General features: G+C 42.5%; 1 protein-coding gene across 4 annotated transcripts in view; it reads right to left on the reverse strand.

The window, feature by feature from the left end:
* Positions 1-1,118: 1,118 nt before the first annotated feature.
* Positions 1,119-23,176, reverse strand: part of BEND7 (BEN domain containing 7) — a 44,502-nt gene continuing 22,444 nt past the window's right edge. For 3 of the 4 annotated variants that reach the window (XM_015872150.3, XM_085512362.1, XM_085512369.1), the window contains 4 exons: positions 18,383-18,608; positions 14,616-14,735; positions 8,350-8,397; positions 1,119-3,152 (listed from right to left, as the gene is read on the reverse strand). In XM_015872150.3, the coding sequence (XP_015727636.2) occupies positions 3,091-3,152; positions 8,350-8,397; positions 14,616-14,735; positions 18,383-18,608 (456 nt within the window). In that variant the 3' untranslated portion in view covers positions 1,119-3,090. The remainder of the gene's footprint in view (positions 3,153-8,349; positions 8,398-14,615; positions 14,736-18,382; positions 18,609-23,176) is intronic. The other variant, XM_085512352.1, reaches the window with a different exon arrangement.

Consider the following 23,176-nt stretch of genomic DNA (forward strand, 5'->3'; position numbering starts at 1 on the left):
GCATTCCCCAAACAGAGACAGTACAACGTCGTGTGCTTCCCTGCCAGCTGCTTCTCAACCGACATGTCACAGGCACTTCAGATGACTTTCTTCTTTGCCTTGCAATTAATGCATTTTTTATAAAGCCCAGGCTTCAGTTTCCTTTCATGTCACCAGGAGGAGGATATCCTTTTCCTGTTAAGCTTTAGAAGGATATTTTATTTTCACCCAAAGCATTAATCTCTGGTGCCCTGTAAATAGGACGGGCTGCTGGAGCTCCCGGTCTTGGAGCTGCTTTAACAGATGGAGCAGCACTGCTGCATCCCGGGCAAGATTTGCTGCGTTGTGGTTCCTTGCAACGTGCAAATGAAATGATTGCTGGACTTTTCCCTATCAAGTGCTCCCCAGTGCTCCATGCTGAAACCAGAAGAGGGGCAGCAAGGCACTATTCTGCTCCACCAGCTCCTTGTAATTGCCAGGAACGTGTATCGTAATGAAACACTTTCTGAGGCTACACAACATTTGATGAGGGCGTGATAACAAATGACCAAGTGTATATCTTTGCAGGTACTCCAAATTATGAGTAGAGGTTCATCCTTCCTATGTGTTGTTTCCATAGAAGCAGAGCTTAACCTTTTAAATGAAGATTGTAAAGGCACCTAATTCAATTAAAATTAGGCTTCAAGCATATCAGCACTTAATGCTCTCACGTTATGTGATTGGATATAGCCGCTGTTCTGACTGACAGGCAGTCGTTGCCAGCAGCAGCAGAGAAATAGCATTGTGATAGCAAACTCTGGGGGTTTCCACGTATTTTCTTGTATGGTCCATGACTTGGTGGGTCATTGCTTTGTGACGGGACAAGAGGGAGTGGTTTCAAACTGAAAGAGGAGAGATTTAGATTGGATATAAGGACAAAGTTGTTTTAACAACAAGGGTGAGGAGGCTACAGGTTGCCCCAAGAATGGATGCCCCATCCCCAGAGACACTCAAGGTCAGGCTGGATGGGCTCTGAGCACCTGATGGAGCTGTAGGGTTCATTGCCAATGGACCAAATGGCCTTTAAGGGTCCATTCCAACTCAAATGATCCTACAGTTCAGTGAAGTAGGGAATCCAGCACAGAACACAGAGAGGCACGTTCAATTAAAGTCATTTATTGTAGGGTGGTGGTTGGTTCTTTTTTGTTTCTGGATTGACAAAGAGGGTTTCCCAGAGATCGATAACACAACACGACGTTATACACCAGTTCACAACTAGTCCCTTGTCGCTTTATTAAGAACATAGTCATTTAAAAATATCTAAATATTTACATATTAATAAAACTTATATACAGAAGATTGAGACTTTTTTTTTTACCTAAATATGGAATGATTTATTATTTTTTTTCCTTTTCTAATAAACCCTATAAAAAGATTTCTGAAGAAAGTCTGCACAGTAGTCACAGTTAAGTAAACACAAACGCAATCGTACAAAAACTCAGATTCCATTGCCCAAGTGTTACGATACGGACACGATGGGGCACCAAAACCCCCCCACCCAATGCACACAACTCCAAGCCATGATGAAGGAAAGACTCCGTTAAGGTTCGCAGTGCACATTCAATATATTCCACAGTTTATTAGAGAAGACACGGCCATTCCTAAAGGGACATCATTGTGGGTGGGGAGGGCTGGGAGCCTGGCTTCTCGGGTGCTGGGAGAACGCATCACAGTGTTGTTTGTGGGCATTCAGCAGCTATGGAGAAACAGACTTAAGGGTTTCGTTACGAGAGAAAGAAATCTTTTAAATACTTTAAAAGAAAACAAACCAAAAAGCAAATTAAAAACCCAGCAACTCTGTAATAGCACTTCAGTTGAAACACTCAAAGGCCAAATAGTTTCAAAGGAGGGAAGAAAAGATGCGCCTAAAATACACAAAGGAAAATGAAACGCGATGATGAAGGCTATAGCAATCTCTCCCTCGAATCGCAGGGAACGCACTGGAATTCTCTGCTGGTCGCCAAAGACCTTTTTTGACTTTTTTTCCCCTACGATTTTAAAGTGAATTTAGTGCTGTTGAAAGGTGCAGAAGCAGCAGTTCGCACGGAGGGCTGTGTAAGATTTTAGCTTCGCCCCAACCTGAAAGGATGAACGCTTTCCACGTCTAAGAGGGCAGTGCAATTTCTTCATTGATTCAGTGATCTTGACTACCGAGATATCAACAGAGTGCCAGTCTGCAACTAGGATGTATCTGTTCTGAAATGGGTGAATAGTGTCCCAGAGGGCAGCAGCTGAAAAATCACAGTGTGCAGATTCCCTTCCTGGAAATCAGTGAAGTAGAACATGTTGAGGTTGAGGCGGTAGGGAAAGATGGTGGAGAAAGGAGGAGAGAATGGTTTCCTCCGGTAATCTGCACTACAAAACCACTCAAGAGCAACTGGGACCAACACAGGGGAACTCCAGCTTGCTTGAGGTACGACTTCTCCCTGCTGTGCACCCAGAAATGGATGCCGATGATAGAGATCCTGCTCTTTTTGGTCCTAAATCCAACCGTGCCCGTTTGAATTACAGGTATTTATGACTGGCCATTTGTACCACAGGTTTCTAAACGGAGAAACAGCAGACAGAAAGGAAAAGTGGGTCTGCATATGCACAAGAGCAAAGTGCTTCACCTCTTAAGTGCTCATCAAGCCCCTTGGGTTTGGGAAGGAGAGAGATGCCACCACGGTCCCAAGGGTGGGGAAGAGTCATCCAACTGTGTTTATTCACCTCTGCATAGCTTAAGATGAAACACTGCTGGCAAGCATACAGCCATGTGGAATGGTACAACGGCAAAGGGAAAACAAAGGCAAGAGAATGACTTCAGTTAGAGCGGGTACCGCACCAATTAACTAATGCATGATATGGAGAGAAATCATCTTTAATTAAGATGAAAAACAGTGAAACAATCTGGCGGTTTTGTTATTTGAAAAGACAGGGGAAAACGTGTGAGACAACACAAACGTGAAGGGAGAACGACATGGATGTCCGTGTGCTGCAGGATGCCGACGTCCCCACGCCGACCTCGCACCAACATTAGTTAAATGAGAAGAGGTTCGGATCTGCTGAAACCACTGGAGCAGGATGTACAGTTTAAACAGGAAAATCGAGGCTCGCGTCTATCAGGCTGTCTGTTGTGGTGTCGAACAGGTTACCTGGAGGAAGGGAGGAAGAGTTTGAAGCAATTAGATTAAAAGTAAATACAGGTTTAATGTCGTTCATTTAAAAGCTAAGCGAAAGACAGAAATGATATATATGAATTCTAACTAGAATGCCTCCGGGGATGGGGCATCCACAGCCTCCTTGGGCAACCTGTTCCAGTGCTTCACCACCCTCTGGGTGAAAAACTTCCTCCTAATATCCAACCTAAACCTCCTGTCTCAGTTTAGAACCATTCCCCCTTGTCCTATCACTGTCCCCCTCCTGTTTAAAAGCTCCCTTCAAGTACTAGAAGGCCACAATGAGATCTCTGCAGAGCCTTCTCTTCTCCAAGCTAAACAAGCCCAGTTCCCTCAACCTTTCCTCATAGGAGAGGTCCTCCAGCCCTCTGACCATCTCAGTGACCCTCCTCCAAGAGCTCCACATCCTTCCCGTACTGATGGCCCCAGGCCTGGATGCAGTACTGCAGATGGGGCCCCACAAGAGCTGAGCAGAGGGGAACATCACCTCCCTCTCCCTGCTGGCCGCCCCTTTTTACATCTGCAGTGGGGCTGAACAGACAGCGACTGCTCAACTCCTTCCAGAGTAGAACCCGACTGCCTAAGGAAAGCAAACTGAATGGGTTTCTTTGAATACCCAGCAACGTTTTGCTACTGCAAATACAGCACAGCCCACTTCAGACATGAAGCGCTGCATTAGGCCGCGACGCAAACCACACCGCAATGCTTCCCACTTTGAAGTTATGTTTCTGAAGGGGTGAAAAAAGCACCGCATGAATTTTAAACCCGCAGTGAGTATTTCTGGATGTTCTTTGGGGAAAACAAAAAGAAAAATGAGGAAAAAAAAAACCAACCAAGGCCCAACAAAAAAAGCCCCCAGCACAGCAGTCCAAATGCATATGGCAGAAGGAAAGAAAAGCAGGTGCGCTGTGTGATTATAACCCATCTTTTTGATACGGCTTTAAGGATGTGTTTCTCTTTCTAAACAGAACAATGAAAGACGGACTGAAGAATTGCAACTCCGGTGCTGAGAACACAGGGCAAACAGGAGACAGACATCAATCAGCCTGAGAGGCAAATACAGCCCGGTGAAAAAGGAGCGACTCGCACAATCATGCATTGAAAGGATAAAGACTTATATTACAATAAAGGATTTATATTTGAGGTTTCTAAAAGGTGGCTTTTTTATTTTTTTGGGGGGGGGGAGGGAAGCTTCGTTTTCTTGATATTGTATTTCGAGAGAAAAGGAGACAACCTACATAGAATTGGATCACTGCTATTTTCTTATCATTGGTTTCTTTACCAAGAGATTGTTATCATCTTTTCACAAAGCCGTATCACCTCTGGCCCTGAGGATTGCGATGTTACTGTCTCTCATTCTTTTAGGGATATCAAAAGTATTTCTCATCTTGAAATTAACCCCAATGTGGAGAATCCATACAAAACCTTCGGCACAGCTGCAGCCCAGAAGATGGGTGTAAGGAGGGCTCGTGGACTTGGGCCGCATATCTATTGCATATCTATTCCAAATGTGATTTTCAAGATGAGAGTTGATGGAAGGGGTGCTACAGCCGCCTTAAATTGGTTCCCACGTGCAGAACTCACGGTTATGCCTTTTTATTTTAACATGAAATCCAGATGCTCGATGTAAATCGCAGACCAAAAGAAGATGAGCTTTGTTTTTGCAATGACAGCTGATGCAGATGGATTCTAAAAGCCGTCACGTCTTCAGCCTGATAAAGAGATATCTCACACCTTCCAGGTCCCCACATCACTGAGAAGCTCATCAGTCTTCCAGTTAAACGCAGCGATACTGGGAGATGTCTGATCCACCTCAGCTCAGGTTTGGACATAGACTTCAGCTTAAGCAATAGCTGTGTCAGTATGTGCAAATGCTGGAGCTGTGGGAGACCTGAGCTTTCAGAAGGTTTTTTAGAGACAAATTCTTCTGGTATTTTCTTGAGATTTATCTGTTATTCCGCCAAAGTTCCCAGCAAGTTTCACTGCCACTGTTCTTCCAGTTTTCTTTAAACACCCTTCAATCGTCAGCCTTCAAAGCAAAGGCACTCTTAGCATCTCTAGTGATTTTAAAAGGGGAGCACGATTCCTGCTCTGAAGTGCTAAAACATAATTGGGCACAAACACCTTCCCTGGTTTTGTGAGAATGCACCAGCTGCGTTTTTTACAGGGATTTCAAGTTTCAAAGGACAGTTTTGCAAACACCTCTCCCCAGAGCCCACAACTTTGCCACCTATGGGCCCAGAGGGAGCGCATTCAAAGCTGGCTATAGGCACCTGCATAAATTAACTGCATTCAGAGCACAGTCCTCCCGGTGCCAAAGCAGAGTCATTTACTTCCAAATACAAACTTAGCTCATCTGGACTTACTCCTTTCCCTACCAGCTACGAAGAGAGATGAGAACAAGCAGACTTTCAACTCCAAGTGCCAGCCATGGGCTGTGATCTGAAAACATGTGGGTTGAAGAATTGCAACACCAATAGCCCATGTATACCCAGATCCCTCTTAGAATGTTGCTGGGGTCACGGGCAGTGTTGACTGAGCAAAAAAGACAGATGAAAGACAGCCTCTTTTTCTGCACCAGCAGTTCCCATTGATTCAGTTCACACAAGGTGCTTTCACTTCACATGTTTGTCCAGTTCTTGAAGGCCAAGAGAACAAACAGACTCTTTAGCTGGGTCTGTTGTGATAGGAAAAGGGGAAATTGATTCAAACTAAAAGAGGAGAGATTTAGACTGAGTTATTAAGAAAAAGTTCTTTTCAGTAAGGTTAGTGAGGTACTGGAACAGGCTGCCCAGAAAAGCACTGGATGTCCCATCCCTGGAGGCAATCATGGTCAGGCTGGATGGGGCTCTGAGCACCCAATGGAGCTGTAGGTGTCCCAGTTCACTGCAGGGGAGCTGGGCTAGAAGACATTTAAACGTCCCTTCCAAGTCAATTCTATGAGTCAAGACAACCTGATGTCTGTCACAAGCAGCCCCAACACCTCACCATTTCTCCCACTCCCTCCTTGTGCAAAACTCTCTTTGAGCAATCCGATTCAGTCTGCTTTCACCATACCACCACACCACATTAACCACTGCTTGTTCCTGATTTGTCTCATAGTAGTTCCTGGAGATGTCAACTATCAGAGCAGCCACTGCACAAACACACAAACTCTTCCCCAAAGAGTTTTCAAGCCAAACAGAGAAGTCAGCTTGAATACCTCACATTAAAGCTCTCTTTAACGCTCTGCCAGTAACATCCTCTATAAAACCAGCTGTACTAAGACAGGGAAAGACCTCTGTAAAAGTTACATTTCACCTCTTACGTGACACTCCTAGATAGAAAGCATCTGTATTTTGGCTCTCCACTGTAATTACCACCATTAGGCTGTCTGTATATCACTTTAAATCACTTGCTTCCAAGAACAGTGTGATATTACACGGATACGTACTATAAAGAGACACTTGCACACATATAATAATGGGTGTGAGTCAAATGCCTGGCGTGCAGCCTGTGAGCATCGCCTCCCCCACCAACACGAACGGCAGTGTGGTTTATTTAGGCATGCTTCCGCAGATAGTATGAAGACATAAACATGCAGAGGGACACTGCAGCTCAAGCACTGTGTGTGCACAGATGCTTAAAGGTGTATGAGCGATCAGACTGATAGCAGAGTGGAAAGAGAGTCATCTTCTCGGCCACAACCATCCCATCACGCCCATTCCATCAGTAACATCAGATGCAAGTAGTAGCTACAGAAGCTGCCTCCAAAGAAAAGCACAACAATCCAATAATTCTGCTCTTTAACACGATTACACCAGCAATGAAAAGATAACGCTACGTAGCTCTACTGAGCTTTATTAGGGTTCTCTTTCAATGGAATTGCTTCCCTCCCTGATAAAAGAAACAAACAGGATGTCATTTGGAAGAGACCTTTCAAACTAGAGCTTCCTCTGTCTATGATCGCAATAGTACCCTGAAATATTCAGTGGCTGGCCAAGAAAGCAGCACGGCAGCTCACAGCGAGCGTGTGCTCCCAGCCCCCACTGGGTCTCTGCCAGCACAAGACTATAGCTGCTTGTCCTCACCACTGCTTCGCTGGTCCTATTCCTTAGTAACTGCACGTGCTCTGACAGCAGGATTTCAAGCGGCCGCGCTGGGCGGCTGGCAGCTGCTGCTCTGGCCCCAGCACGCAGCAGTGGTGGATGAAAGCTCCTTCTCCTGCCCTTATGTAAGAGAGATTAGGAAGCGATCCTGCTGAGGCAGATGCTGCACTGCTGCTCTCCCAACCACTCTGAGCCTCCGGGTCCTACGCCCTGCGCTCAGCAGCCCGATGCCAGTCACGTTCTGATCGTCACACAAATGGCACAGCTGATCTCCAGCCACCCTTTGTTGTTACACTTTTGGAATAAGATTATAATGAACTGCGATCCTTGGCCCTATTCATCTGCTAAAGGTCTTGCAGCATCTGTAGCATCTGCTGTAGCATCCCTCCTTTTTTCTTGGCTTTGTCAGCATTAAGCTGCACACTGGTGAAATGACAGGGAAACGATCATCTCCTTAAGACGCTGCTTCCAATCAGTTCTGGGAGCTCATCTACCACCAGGGCACCTATTAATGAACTGACTCTTAATGAGAGGGTGGTTCAGATTTCAACCTCAGTTCAAAAATATTTACTCCCAAGGCCACTGCTTTTAATAACTGTCAGGCTTAGAGGCGGTGCGAACGCTCTTCAAGAAGAAGTAAAACAACACTTACCCACCATAGAATTGCCTTTGCGATCCTTCCGTAAACCTAAGATATTATTGCTAATACCATGTACAAGTGAACGGATGCTTCAACAGAAATCACTGTATCTGTCCCTACCAACACCATTAAGAATTAAAGCAAACTCACAGAAATATCAGGGGTGAGCACAAGTCCCTGTTTACAATAAGCATGGCAACTTACCGTCCTTATTAGCTTCGCTGCTATCACGAACCTTGAGGTTTTATGAATAGGAAACAGAGGGGGGAAATTGTAAGATTCTGCTGCATTTGTTTCTTAACACATGGCATTGAAAACTCAAGATAGCTGGGTCCTCTGTGCAATTACCTGACGGTCTGCGGCATGCCAGGATTATTGAAAAATGCTGCCGTGCAATAAACAAACACACGCATTGGAAGCTGATAAAAATTTTAATGCATTTTACCTGCTTGTAGTAAAGAAATGTCCGGCTTCTCATCATAGTCAATCACCTCTGCAGATTACAAAATATAAACAAGAAATCTCATTACTTTTACTGAATACAGGAACGCGATTAAAAAAGCTACACAGTATAGAATGATTTTGCATTTTCTATCTACTTTCCTCAGCTTCAATTTGCTATTGCTCAGTTAAAAACTCACCGCTTGGAGAAAAAGGTCATAAAATAAAAATGCAAACTTAGAAGAGGGAGTTTGGTATTAATAAGCAGTTGTGCCAGAAACAGGCTGGAGCGACACTGGCTCGTTTTAAGGTTTCAGGACATGAGAGGAGTTGCAATCCTTTCATAAAAGCACAGAAGTCTGTTTGTTAAGTAAACCCCAGCAGCCCTTGGAAGAAGAGCCCCCAAGGCCGATGCTCGATCTTCCTGCAGCTGCCATCATCAGATTCCTAAGGGAAAAGTGTGAATATTCTCATTTCTGCAGCCAAACTTCCTGTGACCACAGGCAAGCTTGTTTTAGCAGGAACAGATGTGCCAGGGCAAAATGACTTCAAAGCAGGAACCCAGCATGCTTACAAAATGTAGCCATGGAGGTACACAGGCAATTACAATGTATGCATACACACACGCTTTTAATCCATAGCTTATGCAAAAAATGACTTAATTTAGCCCACAGTAAAAGAAGGCTAAAAGCTTAATTTGTTCATCTCATATTTGTCACTGACCAAAGCTATGCATAAGGATAGTTCAGTTCGCCCGGCAGATGTGCAGCAACTTGTTAGACTGAAGTGTTCTAGTGAGTGTTTGAACCCAGGGCAAATTACAGGCATCCGCCAGGAGTTAGGAGTCAAATGTACACAAGTCCTATTCTAAATCCTGTTACCTTTGTTTTTTGACAACTTACCATGATATTTTATGCCTTTAAAACATAAGGAGATTTTCAAAAGCACTTCAGCAACCCAGTGATAGTCATAAAGAAGAAGTTCTTGACATTGTACATGATCACTGTGGTGGATATACATCTTTTCACATCCATTCATTGCACATTATTCATTGACATCAAGTTTCAACCAACGCTATACATGCACCGAGCAACTTAGTTTAGCTCCCACTTCAAACTAAGCTAACTGTCCTAGGCATCTTTATTATAGCTATAGAAAAGGATATCAAGTTGTTGCTGTTATGAGGATATCATAATAAGAACTAATCTAACTGCTGAGCTACATTAGAGCTCCTTTCCTTCTGTCACCCTTTCTCACTTGCATGGATGCCAGTTTAGTTTTTAGCTATTTGCCCTTTACTCAGTTCCACAAAATTAGTTGAATTACAGAATCAAAGAACCACCTGGGTTGGAAAAGATCCTCAACACCATCAAATCCCATCATCAACCCATTTGTTTGCATGTGGACTGGACTAAAAGTGATGGATGAGCATGAAAGGAGACAGTGCGGTGAAGTGAACAGCTGAGAAAGGACAGGATGTATCTGACTGCAGTGGCATTCTGAGCCCAGCTTCTTGCTGTGTGATGAAGAAGCACCTGCACCAAGCAGTTCTGCAGCACAGTTACTCAGCATACAAGAGATTAAAAAACAGCACAAATGTTCATACAATCACAGAGGTCAGAACTAGTTAAAAACTGACAGTACAGTTGAATGAATGCTTTTGCCAGTGCCAGAAAGGGAGTGGAAACAAGACAGAAACACTGAGAACCTACTTAATCTCCTCAGTAGCTGTCTCCATTTGTTTTATGAAACTGGATATGTAACCACAGCTTCAAGCAAAGTATGATCAGTAAAGCTCCTGCTCACAAACGCACAACAAACACCCTGACCGCCTAACATGGATGTAAACCAGCGTCTTCTCACATTGCATTGCAAGCAGGAAAGGTTTGCCTTCAACAACCACACCCAGAGACTGCCAGCCAAAACTCAAGTGTCTTCAGCCAGCTTGCAAGACAAGGCAAGCAGGAATAGACCCTGCTCCGGCAATTCTGAGACTCCTTTCTGTCCTCTGCATGGCCAGAGCTCAGAGGCTCCTGCAATACAATCACGGTACTCATTTCCTTAGAGGTCTTTTATTTTCTTCCCCCAAATTGTTTAGATGTACATGTCCATTAGTTGTATACTTGCTGTTTTGCTCCTTGCACTAAAGTACGTGCATGCCCAGGGCTGGAAAGATTATCAGCGCAGTAATTTATCTTTATATTGCTATCTTGACTTGAGATACTGGCCACAAAAGCACCGTACCACATCTTGGACTCACATCTGACATCCTTCCTGGTCTTGTGTCTATTGCTAAGCAAACAATCGGCGTGATCTTCCAATACAGAGATATTATATCTAAACCACAAAGCAGGGAAATCAGAAGGATGAAGAGAGATGGCAGACAAAATAAAACAAAACCCTCATACAATTTGAACAAGGATTTGGGGAAAAGACACATTTCTTGAGTGTAAGCACTTTTTTTCTCCCTTTGTTCCTACTGTTTTACATTGCAACAAGGTAATGCTGATTTTAAACAACAGTTCAAGGATGAAATGTCATGGAATGCAATTTATTTAAATTAATTCTGCCTGAAAAGTTTCAGCATGTTTTCCAACAGTGCTACGTTTTCCTTTATTGAGTACGGCAATCAAAAGCTTCCAGGTTGAGCACAGTGTAATCACTTTGCATGAACAGCTCTTACCCTCAGTTTCAGGAGCATTAGTCATACAACATCAGCTTTCCTGGCTATGCAATGGACAGACATTACAGCATAATGGCTTCTACTCTTCAGAACATAAAAAGGGAGGAAGAACTGACTGTAAGAGATGTGCTGCCCCTGACCTCCTGCTTATTAATGGATGAAGAGTTTAGTAATCAAAAGGCTTGGATACTACGTCTGGCACAGAGCGACATGAACAGCAAGTCAGTTCCCTCTGATTCTGCCCTTAGATCTTTATGCTAATGGTCGCCTGTCTCTGCACTGACACAGGCAAGGCCACCAGTCCCCTACCCATATTCTCTCTGCAGGTGGAAAGACCACACAGTGGGAAACACACAGAGTAAATTACAAGGCAATTTGCACAGTCATTCACACTGCTTTCAAAGAGGAAATATTACACACGTGGCTTCCTTTGACTTCTTCCCTTCCAGGGCCACTTTGCATCTGGTCCCAGAAGCCAAACAGGCTCAGCTTATATGCTGGGAGGAGACAGACGTGGCACCATGAAGCGGTGCCCCAGTAGGTTGTGCTGTTGGCGTGATATGGGCCCGATAATCAGGGCTGAAGAATATTATCATACTATTCAATTTTAATTATAACATCTGTTTGTAACATTAACCTCACAGTCTCTTCTCCCCTTTGTGACAGCCAACTTGTGAAATCTTGAACAGACTGAACAAGGCCAATAAAAATTTAATGGTAGTGACAGCTTTATTCTCAGATCTAACAAATAGAAGAAAAAAAATCCCTACCCAAAGCCTCAGATCTCAGGCGATAACCTAAAAGAACAGAGAAAAAGCCAAAGCAAAATAAATAAATTAGAAAATAATATTTCCAGCTATGAAAAATACTGTCACTGATTTAGATCTTAAATGAATTTTTATTTGCCTTAGGATAACAGCCTTGCAGAATTTACACTGGGGAACCATTTTCTAGAAAGCACAATTTTTAAGTGTTTTTTTTCTTTTTCCTTTATTAGCTTTTCCTGTCCCTAATTCTAGGACATGAGCAAAACATGATAAATAAGTTTGAAGCTGGACAGCATCTATCATCCAGTGATTGTGATTCCGTTTAATTTGGGAATACTCAAGAGAATATACCCTAGAGAAAGAGATACAAGAAGCAGATCCACCGCACTCGTTGCTAGAAAGCTAGAGCAGGACTTATATTATCAGACTGAAATAATGTTACATAGGATAAAGCAGAGAGGGCTGCTCATGAATGCAGGGTCTTACTGCGTGGCTTGAAATGAAAAACTCATCAGACGATGGACTAAATGGCTCAGGGGAAGGCAAACAGAATAGAAAGGCTGTCTCTAGTCTCTTCTGCTGTCCAAATTTAGCACAACTCGGTGCTGACTAAAAAGTTGTTTTGTGGATTCTGGGAAGTAAATAGACAAAACTGAACTTTTTCAGGTAAAGCTTGTGCATCAAAACAAACTAGAAACAGATTTTGAGTCGGCTTAGAAAGTCTCATATTAATGCTGGCTCAGAATTGTTCTTCAGGCACCTGAGCCCACATCAAGTTCAGAGAGTAGGTTTCAATAAGTGAAAACAGAACAGAGAGGATGATCTGGGAGTAGGACACTTGCGTGGGCTGAAGTATCAGCTTCTACCCCACTCTCTGGTAAGACTGAAATTCTTACTTAACCCCTCAGTATTTCCCAACACTTCATTTATGGGTCTGGTTCTCAGTGATTGCTCTCCATATGTTTACTACTTGTTCCCATAATGGTTGATGTGTTAGTTTCCCTCTGCAGGGATTGGAGCCTATCTTATTCAGTTCCACTGAACTCAGCTTTGTTTATTATTCTTCACAGTCTTGCTAACTTGGAGACAATATCCTTCACTTAGATGCTCCCATCCCAGGGAAGGACCAGAGCTGGAAATGCCATTTGAAAGGTAAAAGCAGAACACCACTGCCATTTTAATGAATATCCTACAGAGGCATCAAGAAGTACAAAAAAAAAAAAAAAGGATGGAAGAAAATAAAAATCTAAACAAAATTAGGTCAATCCTCTTTCCTGATGGTCTTCTGCAGGCAATCCGAAGACCCTCTATTTCCCACATCCCACACTGTGCTTTTCAGCTATCAGAGCCTAACACTGTCATGCCCAGCCATGGAAGGGGCAGAAGGCAGTTAAGTTGTACAGTATCAGTAATCTGACACTGTCTTTAACAAGGTTATCTTGTATCCCTCTCTCCTCCCTCCCCCAACATACACAAGAAACCCCTTGTTAAAGCTAGTGGTGGTTTGCTGCTTTACTCAGGGAAGCTTATGCTACTGAATAACCTGCATTTTCCTCCCAGTACTGTATCAATTCTGAAAATGCTGACTCTGACACACAGAGCTGGAGAAAAACATCCTTCTGTTTTCCTGTGCTCTAACTCACCTCTCTGTAGCCCACCATAGACCACTGGCATCCCCTGCTAAGCCACTGGGTTTTCCATTCCTTAAGCTCAGAGATGCTAACAGGTGTCAGATGCTCCAAAGGAGAGATGGGCAGGAAATACGACCACAGGAGAGCCTTAAGAAACACTAGAAGGGCAAAGTGATCTACTGCCTGATTTAGTAGTTGGCAATCCTGCCCATGGCACAGGGGTTGGAAGTACCTCTGAGCTCCCCTCCAACCCAAACCATTCTATGATTCTATGAAAAGTAAGCGAATGCAAAGGAAGTCCCTCATAGGATAGGAAGTATGAAGATGAGAATGAGGCTAGTTAAGCTTTATAAAATAATTACACATCTCTTAATCAGTGATATTGCTTTCAGGTTCCTATGAACTCCACAAGGGATTTGGAGACTGCACGCTGCTGTTTGTCAGCTCACGGGCAAAGTGCTGGAACTGCAGCCCTGCTGAGCTAACAGTGCTGGGCTAGTCCCACAATCAAGTATGTACACTGTCCTACAAAGCTAAGTAACTGCTGCAAATCCCTGCTGAAATTACTTGTTACCACTAGCAAGCTCACTCCTATGCTTTGATAGATCCTCATAAACACAGTCAGTGTGGGTCATTCTTTTTTTCCTACAGTTCTGTCAATTCTTTCACAAGGAATGTGAGAAAACTCATCTGTCCATCCAGACACACATAGTTATAGGGAAAAGGTAATTTAGGTTATGTCCTAACAGTACAGTAAGTGGCTTGTCAGGCCAAGTAACACAGAACTTAAAACCCTCTCCATGAAACCTGGCTGGATGAGCTACTTTACAACTCAGATTCCATAGAACACTAAGAAGAATGCTCTTAACTTTCAGGCTGCCCTGAGAATCAGGCATTGAACACAATAACCTTCATGGGTCCCTTCCACTGCAGGATATTCTGTGATTCTAAGAAGTTTCGGGTTGTTAATGGAAGGTGGTTGGAGACAACATTTGAGAAAGACTCTAAGCTAACCTGGCTGCAAAAGCAGCTCCTCAGCTCATTACCCTGTGCTTGACACAGAAATCTGCTAAATCTGAGAGATCAAATGCAACAATTACATTTAACAAGAAAAACAATTCCGTGGACAGAAAGGCTGTAAGATTTTAAGTTTACCCTCATGTGTTTTTCCTAATACATTTATACATACCTGAGCCTCTTTTTAATCGTCTTCTTGCCAGTTTAATTTGATCCTGAAGAATCTGGACCCAGTCCCTAGGACCAGGAAGCTTATCCACATGGTTCGCAGTGCAGTATCTTTCTGTGAAGACTGAAATAAAAAGATACCGTCTTTTTTAGAAGTGCCACCACAATCGAAAAACGGAGGCTGAAGAAGATTACAAAGAAAACATATCAAAATATTGACTTAACAAAGTTAAATTGCTAAATCTGGACAATTGTGTATATAACTATCATAGTTATTACTCACAAAAGCCTATCCTAAAGAAACAGCCTATACCATCCATGTGACATCCATGAATTTCACACTAAAATATCACAAAAAATAACCCTGTACTTTGAACTGAGACTCAAGATGTGGCAGGCACTTCTAACTGCTGTTTTCCATATGGTGTAAATGGAGAACTGAGATCCACTGGACCACTTGGTGGTCTCTTAGTCTCATTTCTAAGTCTGCAGTCAAACTGATGGAAGGCACAAGTCCTACCATGGCAGAAATCTCCACAGTTGTTGCTCTCAGACTGTGGAATAGCATTTTTATAAAGCTACTACAAGACTTTAATGAGAAAAACACCGTCCATCCTACAATTGAGAGGTGTGTGAAAAGTCAACAAGAGCAAAAATACAAAGAATATTACTACTGCTAGCATTGCTATTGCAGGCTTGGTCATGGTTCTCAGAACCAACTGTCTACTACGACCAGCAGATAAAGAAAACTGGTTTCAGCTGAAGGAATCTTTAATCCTTGGGGATAAATGTTGCACAAATGGGATGAGGGAACATGTAGCAAACGTTGACCATTTGGTATCTTTTTGTACACAGACTTTTGACACAGTGCTGGCTGGTAATCACAAAGGAGTCTGAAGTAATTGCACTCTCCAAATTCTTTTCGCATTAACAATTTGACAAAATCATTGCATGAAAAGCATTAACAATACTCTTCTCTGTAGTCTGCTCAGACGAAGAATCAGCTAAGGAGCTCAGAGAAGTCAGTACAGCCTCGCATGTTGCCAGCATTCAATCTTAGAGGCTCTTTGAAGGCAGAAATAATCTTTCCCTTCTGAATCCATGTGGTCCTTAACAGAATGGGAGCCTGACTGATGTCCTAAGTCTTGTACTTCAAATGTGTGACAGCAGCTTATGTTTGTGACCATGGCCTGGGGGTCATCCTGTGATAACAGGCCGCAGCCAGGTTGTCAGCTGCACGTTCCTATGGTGGAATTACAAATTTGCTTGCTGTAGTCTGCATGGGAAACTAAATCACAGCAGCCTGGGAGAGCCTGTACATTGCTTTGCTAGTTCTTCTCTATAATGAAATTCAGAATAGCTTTGGTTGCTTGATTGTGGTTATGAAAGCATTAGGATTGGAAAAAACTAAGTTGGAATGTAGTAGGAAGAAGGCAGAAGCGGGATCTCATCATTCCAGTTCATCTGAGCTGTACTGGGATAACCACCCGTGCCATAAATCAGACCAAATCCCCAGCAGATCTGAAGTCAGCTCACTGACTTCTGCAGGGATGGACCTTCATGCAGAGCTGGATTTCTTGTCAAGAACGTAGTGACAAAACAACTACCTCTGATCTTTCTTCTCTCTCTCGCCACTCCTCTGAGATGTAAGTGAAAACTGAGGCAGTTCACAAGAGAAACTGATTGGTCAGAAGAAATGGTGCAACTGATTCAACAAGTGCCACTGAATATCCGAAGTCAGATAGAAGAATTTCTCCCTGGCTCATTCTGTTGCAGCAGTATCAAACTACTCATAAAGATGGCAGTGATAATGTTTCCAGACAAGGAGAATTTTCAAGCCAACAGCCTCTCCTTTAAGTTCTTTGCTCATGTCTGTCATGAATGCAGCCTTTTCTCCACTCTTGTATCTCTGTCATGGGGAAGGACTGAAGCGCCACTAAAGGATATCTTGAACACGTGGCAGAGGAACGTCCTAATGAAATAATGCAAACAACATGTTGTTGTTCTCATGGAGATTTCATACTGACTCAGTCATTTCTTGGAACAAATGAAACCACAGTGTTCGATAGCCCAAGGAAAAAGAGTGCTATTGGAGCCAGGCTGAGTAAAGATCCACAGCACATCAGCCCTTGGCATTGTATTCCATCACAGCTTTTAGGAACAGGCTCCCCTATCACAGATCATGAACTAGAGTTTGGGCAAAACTGTAAATACCAGTGGAAATTGTTATTACAGTGGTGCCCAGTAGTACCACCACAAGCAAGTTTTATCAGTTGAAACTACAACTCCTTCCTTTCTTCCCCAGTGTCACCAAGGGAAGAGGTTGAACCAGACTTGAATACCGTCTTGACTTGAACCTTCTGAATACCATCAGGAATGGAGATCCTGCAGCCCCTCTGAGCTTCTGGTCCACTGTCTGATTACTCTCACGTTAAAAAAGCTTCTTACATCAGGTTGAAATTCTCCAAGTGCCCAATGCTTCTTGTGCCTCTAAAATCTGGCTCCACCTTCTCTATGCTATTCCACTATGCGGCAATGGACCGCAATATGGTTTCTCCTGAGCATTCTCTTCTCCAGGCTGACCGATCCCAGTTCTCTCATCCTCTTCTCACAAGTCAATTCATGCACATATATCACCACTTACCTACTTCATTCCTGCAACAATCTTGGTGGCCACCTGGACTCAGTCCATATATGTCAGTGGCTTTCTTGCTTGGGGAGAGGGGGCAAAACTACACACAGCAGTGGCTGCAAAAAGTTTCCCTTTCTCTTTTAGCTGCCAATGTGCTTACGCAGGAGTTCTTCTCATTGCTTTATGTCACCTAGGTTAGCTTGTCCTATACCTCAGGACAAGTCAGGGGCCCTACAATAATCATAGAATCAGAGTGATGCAACCCAGAATATGGTTGGCCATCTGGGCTGCAAGCACACACTGCCAGCTCCTGTTGAGGATTTCTTTTATCAGTGGACACCCCCAAATCCTTCTCAGGGCTTCTTTCAAGCCATCCTCCACCCAGCCTGCATTTGATCTTGATCAGCCTGTATTTGTGCTTGGTCAGCTCTGCTTTGCAGTGCAGCCTGTCTTTTTATAACTTGCGTATTTTTTTCTGCTATATGAGATTTCAAAACTGCAGAATCCAATTCAGAATCTCCCATGTAATGCCAGCCAGCTCTTTATATGTTGTGATCACAGTGTTTGATGGTAGACGTGTTATTCTGGAACCTGGAAAGTAGTGATCACTAGCAAAAAACCAAGCAACATAAGAAACACCCAACTAAGAAATCTGCTTCCATTAAAGGTGAACCAGCACAGTTTTTATGAGCAACAAACTCATCTCCTGGTCCCAGTAAAATCTTCCACCACATCTCCCCCATTCAGCCACCAAGTACTGAACTATTTACAGAGCAGACACGGTCAGATATAGAGCAAGCCTCAGAATTTTGATTAAAGAGGATCAGTTACAATGTCATTATGTTTTCAAGATCTCTTTGTGCCTCTGATATCCAGAAAAAAAGAAAAGAATTAACTTAAAAGAACATTGAGATTCTAACCTAAGAGCCTGACTTCAGAAACCGGAATCACTGGCTTAAACTTAACACAAGCTGTCCCTGTAGAATCTATTTTTAACACGTGAATGAAAGAGAATAAAAATAAGACTGCATATTTTAATAGACCTAATGCACGTCAGAAATTCTAATCCCTTCACGTTGTCCTCAGCTGAGAGGAGTTACACGTTCTAGTTACATGTAGGAAAGAAAGTAAAAACATACCTTTTATTGCACCCACAATGTTTTGGTCTAGTCCTTTCCGGTTGTCATTGAGCCCTCTTTTCCTTTTGCCATTTGGTAAAGAGTTTGCCAAAGTCTGGTCATCAAAAAATGCACAAACCAGCTTCCTAAATAGCAGACTTCCTGAGCGAGTATAGTTTGATAATATAGAGTCCAGCTGAGATTTCGGCATGAAGACATCAAAGCCTTCTGCAAGTTGCACGTCTGGCTACCAAAAGAACACAAATGTTTTAATTAAAATGGCATTCAAACACATTATTTTACTTCAATCATGCACCTGGTGAGATTTCTCAATCAAATAATCAAACCACGAATCTTTTTCCAGCTATTCAATACCACAGCAGCCTACTTCATTGAAATCAAACTCCATCAGTGAACAAGGACTTCAAAAGGCAAATCAAATAATCATACTTACATCCAGCCACTGTAATAGTTAACAATCACTGACATTATTTCAAGGCATACAACTAACAAAAAGAAAAGAGATACCTTTCAATATTGGATAACAATTACAAACCAGATGATCGTCCTAGAGCGATATTCCTGCACAAAGCTTTTGAGCCATTTGTCTAATCATTTTTATGGACCTGTTTCCTTGGCAAACGATGCTGATTAACATGTTGTGGGGCAGCCAGGTATTTCCAGGAAGGACAACTGCTGGGCCAACTGACCCATTCCATGCAACTTCCCATGAGGGCTCTCAGTGCAAATACCATCTATATGAAATGAAGCAGAGGATGACTTGGAGGTTGTCTCTTCGCCAGGCCTTGCTGATCAGCTACTTTTCCCTTGGTTTCACATTCCCAAAATGCATCCTCAGAACAGGATGATGTTACACACATGGCTTATTTCAGCACAAAAAACATCTCAGTGGCAAATCACTTCCAGAAAGGGAGATGGAGGAGCAGAAGAGGTAAAAAAAAACCAACATCTTGCATTTCATTAGACTTGTTTCAAGTGCTCCATGGGCCAAAGCAGACAAAGGCCTTCAAAGAAGTCCACTTTGGGTTTTTTTGCTGCCCCTGTCTGTACAAATCAGAAATTACACAAACAATATTTACAGCATTTTCTTCTTTCCACGTCCATCACGACAAAATGCTCATACAAGGCACCTGCGTGGAATAATTATTTATACAGCTTGAAGATGCATCAAGAAAAGACGGTGCTTTTTTAAGATACTATCTGGAAGTTGGAAAGGAATAAAAGAAGAAACACCAACAAATCTGTGGTTGTGATATGAGAAAATAAAGTAACGTTACAGCCTCGTTTTTTCCCCCCCTGCATGAAAATACATTCACCAGTGATGGTGCATCTTTGAAAATGTTTACAGAGCAAGAGCAAATGCCAGCCTACATCAAATCACCTGCACATTTATTGAGTCTAGCTGGAGGAAAGGGCTGCCAACTGTAGGAGGATTTGGCTGCATAACTCTTTTCCCATGGATTTTTAAGATCAATACCAAGAAAGTTACAGCAAGAAGTATCTTCAAAGCATACACTATGACTGAACATGCATGTTTACTGGGTGATGGGCACACAGAAAGTAAAGACCACGATGCTTCTGGAAGCTGGAATGAAGATTCGTTAAATATACAGATAGTAATAAAAAAATAATAAGCTGAAAAACACATTTACTTCAGTTTCTTTTGGATAAAAAGTTGTTTTTTCTGTACTGTGAGAACTGTAAAAATGCTGGATCCAGTAAAACAGAGTCACTCTGATCGACATTTGACAAACTTCTGATGTAAACAGGCTTTTAATATTTACTTCTAAGTTTCTGGTGACAGCAACATTTTCAAATGTAAATAAATATGGGCCAAGTTTACTATTTGGGAAAGAAAATCTACTTCATGTTACTCAAAAAACAGAATGTAGCTGTCACGGTGTCATAAGTATCCCATTCTGTTTTGCTTCTTTGGTCTTAAGATAGTCATCTAAGATGACCTCAGTGATACAAACAGACTAGGACAGACGAGTCATTCTCACTAACACAGCTATAAAATGAAACCTCACCTGCACATCAGCATGGAGAAGTCAATATTATCTTAGTTTTGAATTCCTCATATTAAATATTTTAATCAATTTCTATATCGGCTGAAGGAAAAATACTGATCTATACTTGCTCTCCTTTAGCTGAGAATTATTCTTCCATCAAAGACAATCAGTACCCAATTGAACTTTATGATCAATCTGAATGCGATTTCTCAAAAGGAAAAGCATTTGTTAACAGCTAATGATCCTGGCATAAGGAACCGGTGAGTAAACTACTCCTTTACAATGAAATAAATAAGACCTGAATGCCAAAGGTTTGCGCTGTGCTAAAATTAACAGGCGGTGAATTAATCCTAAACATTTCAGTAGGCTGCCCCGCTTAGATTAGAAATGATTAGATTATAAATGAAACATTACAACAGTAAAACAAACACAAGAAGATTTAACTAAAAGTAACAGATAATTACATTAAAAAAGTGGGTTATGAGACCCAAGGCCAAGATTAAGAGTTGGTCGCACTGAGCTGAACAAAGGCTTCTTCCATGTTCATAAGAAGCACTATTTCATCTTAGCAAATCTGTATTAATTGCATTGGTTTGGGTTATGTAGCTCTAATTTTCCATAAATGAAACTGAGATCCTCAGCAGAGATGTCAATGGTGAGTTGAACGTCAGTCAGCAGTGTGCCCTGGAGTCAAAAAAGCCAATGGTACCTTAGGGTGCACCAGGCCCAGCACTGCCACTGGGCAAGGAAAGGGACTGTCCCACTCTGCTCTGTGCTGTGTGGCCTCACCTCCTGGCACTGGGTGCAGTTTGGGCACCAGAGCACAAAAAGGACAGCAAACTATTAGAGGGCTACAAAGATGGTGAGGGGTCCGGGGGATAAGGTGCATCGGAGTGGTTGAGGTCTCTTGGTTTGTTCAGCCCAAAGAGGGAAGGACTCACAGGGCAGACACTGAGCTCTGCTCTCTGTGACAGTAACAGGAACTGAGGGAACGGCATGGAGCTGTCAGGGGAGGGGCAGGGGGTGTTAGGGAAGGGTCTGCATCAGAGAGCAGTGTGCATGGAACAGCCTGAGCAGGGCAGCAGGCACAGCCCTGAGCTGAGTTCAAGGAGTGTTTGGCCAATGCTTTCAGACACTGGGTTGGGATTTGGGGTGGTTTGTGTGGAGCAGGGACTCAGTGATACTTCAAACCCATGATCTCTTCCAACTCAGATTATTCTACGACCTTAAAGTTCACTGAACACTGGGAAAACTACAGTGGCAGCAGTACTGTGTATGACCCCACGACCCATGCAATATCATAAAGAGAACATTAAATTACAGTGCTATGCAAAATGTCTTCCAGTTTCCTTAGGCACTCAGACATGCTGGTAGTGAGCACACAAGAAATCCTTATGACTAAACAGAAAAAGATAATACTGCCATTCATTCAGAAAGAAATGACTTTATTTGGCTTGCTCAAAACGTTTAAGGTCACATTTTATTTTCACTGTTAAATATATCTCTTTTCAGAACTCAATGATTTTATTTCCAAAGGCAAAACAAAAGTCAATTTGTTTGTCTTGGAGTTCTGTAACTATTCAAACAACTACTGTGGCACATGCAGTCTGAAGCACGGGAGGGCAGATGAAGATCTGATTTATGAAGCACACGTTTGCTGTTCTTTGTTAAGTTCAAATTGGCATCTACAAAGGACTGTGCCCAGCAATGAAACACATTCATAATGTCAAATTAAATTCCATTGCAAGCACAAAACAAAAGCACTGCTTTCAAAACTATGTTTCAAGCTGAAAAGAGTGCCACGAGCAAAGACAAACTGCAAGCAGGAAAAACACACTGGTGATAAATAATTGGCCTCACCCCAAAACATTCCCTCAAACATTGGGAAGTATCATACTACAAAAGGAACTCTGAGAAAGCCCAGTGAATGCATGGAACTAGTTACCTCGTATCACTACAGAGACCCCATGGCATCAGACTGCAACCTAATTAGTGGTGTGGCTTGCATCTGTATAACTGAATTATCACCACTGCTCTCTTACATTAGTAGCTCCCCCTTTCAGAAAGGTAGAACATTATCTGCAGCATTGTTTTCATTTACGCTTACTGATGCTGAATTTAATTACACTTTTCTATCTCACAGTATTTACAAAATTGGAAATTACCTCCTCAAAATTAAAAATGTATTAGAGTAATTAATGATGGGTTTACTCATCAGTGAACTGTTCAGACAGCATCTGTCTGGTCATTAAACAAGGCAAATAGCCACCTAACACATGAAGTTTCTATTGATGCATACATGTTATGTGAATTAATAAAGCAGGCTTAGTGCAGTTTTACATGTGACAAGTACATGTTTTAAAAGCAAGAAATTTTGGCTCTTTTAGTTACAGTGAAATTATCAACAGTGCCAAGGCACTTATCTAGCAACCACAACACTGAAGACTAAAGGACCCAGTTCAGCAGACTCAGCTATGAGCTTTATGGGTGTGAGAAGACCTCTGAAGCCAGCAGAACCAGCTAGTCATAAAATAAAGGGTATGACTACATGCCAGTAGGATAAGGGCATACAAGTGAACTACCTGAATTAGTCAATAAATGACAGAGGTTTGGAACTGGTTATACACGTAGAACTTTCCTGATCTCATGGTGGCTCTTGGGACCAGGAAAGATGAAGAACCAATTTCCATTGCAAGCTCAGACAACAGGAAGCTTTGAATTAAGACTGAACTTCATGTTTGAGAAAGCTGGAGAACAAGAACAAAACTATCCAAACTGCGGC

Source organism: Coturnix japonica, chromosome 1, assembly GCF_054131305.1.
Source record: "Coturnix japonica strain WE chromosome 1, WE-NBRP24, whole genome shotgun sequence".
In the NCBI taxonomy this organism is placed as follows: domain Eukaryota; kingdom Metazoa; phylum Chordata; class Aves; order Galliformes; family Phasianidae; genus Coturnix; species Coturnix japonica.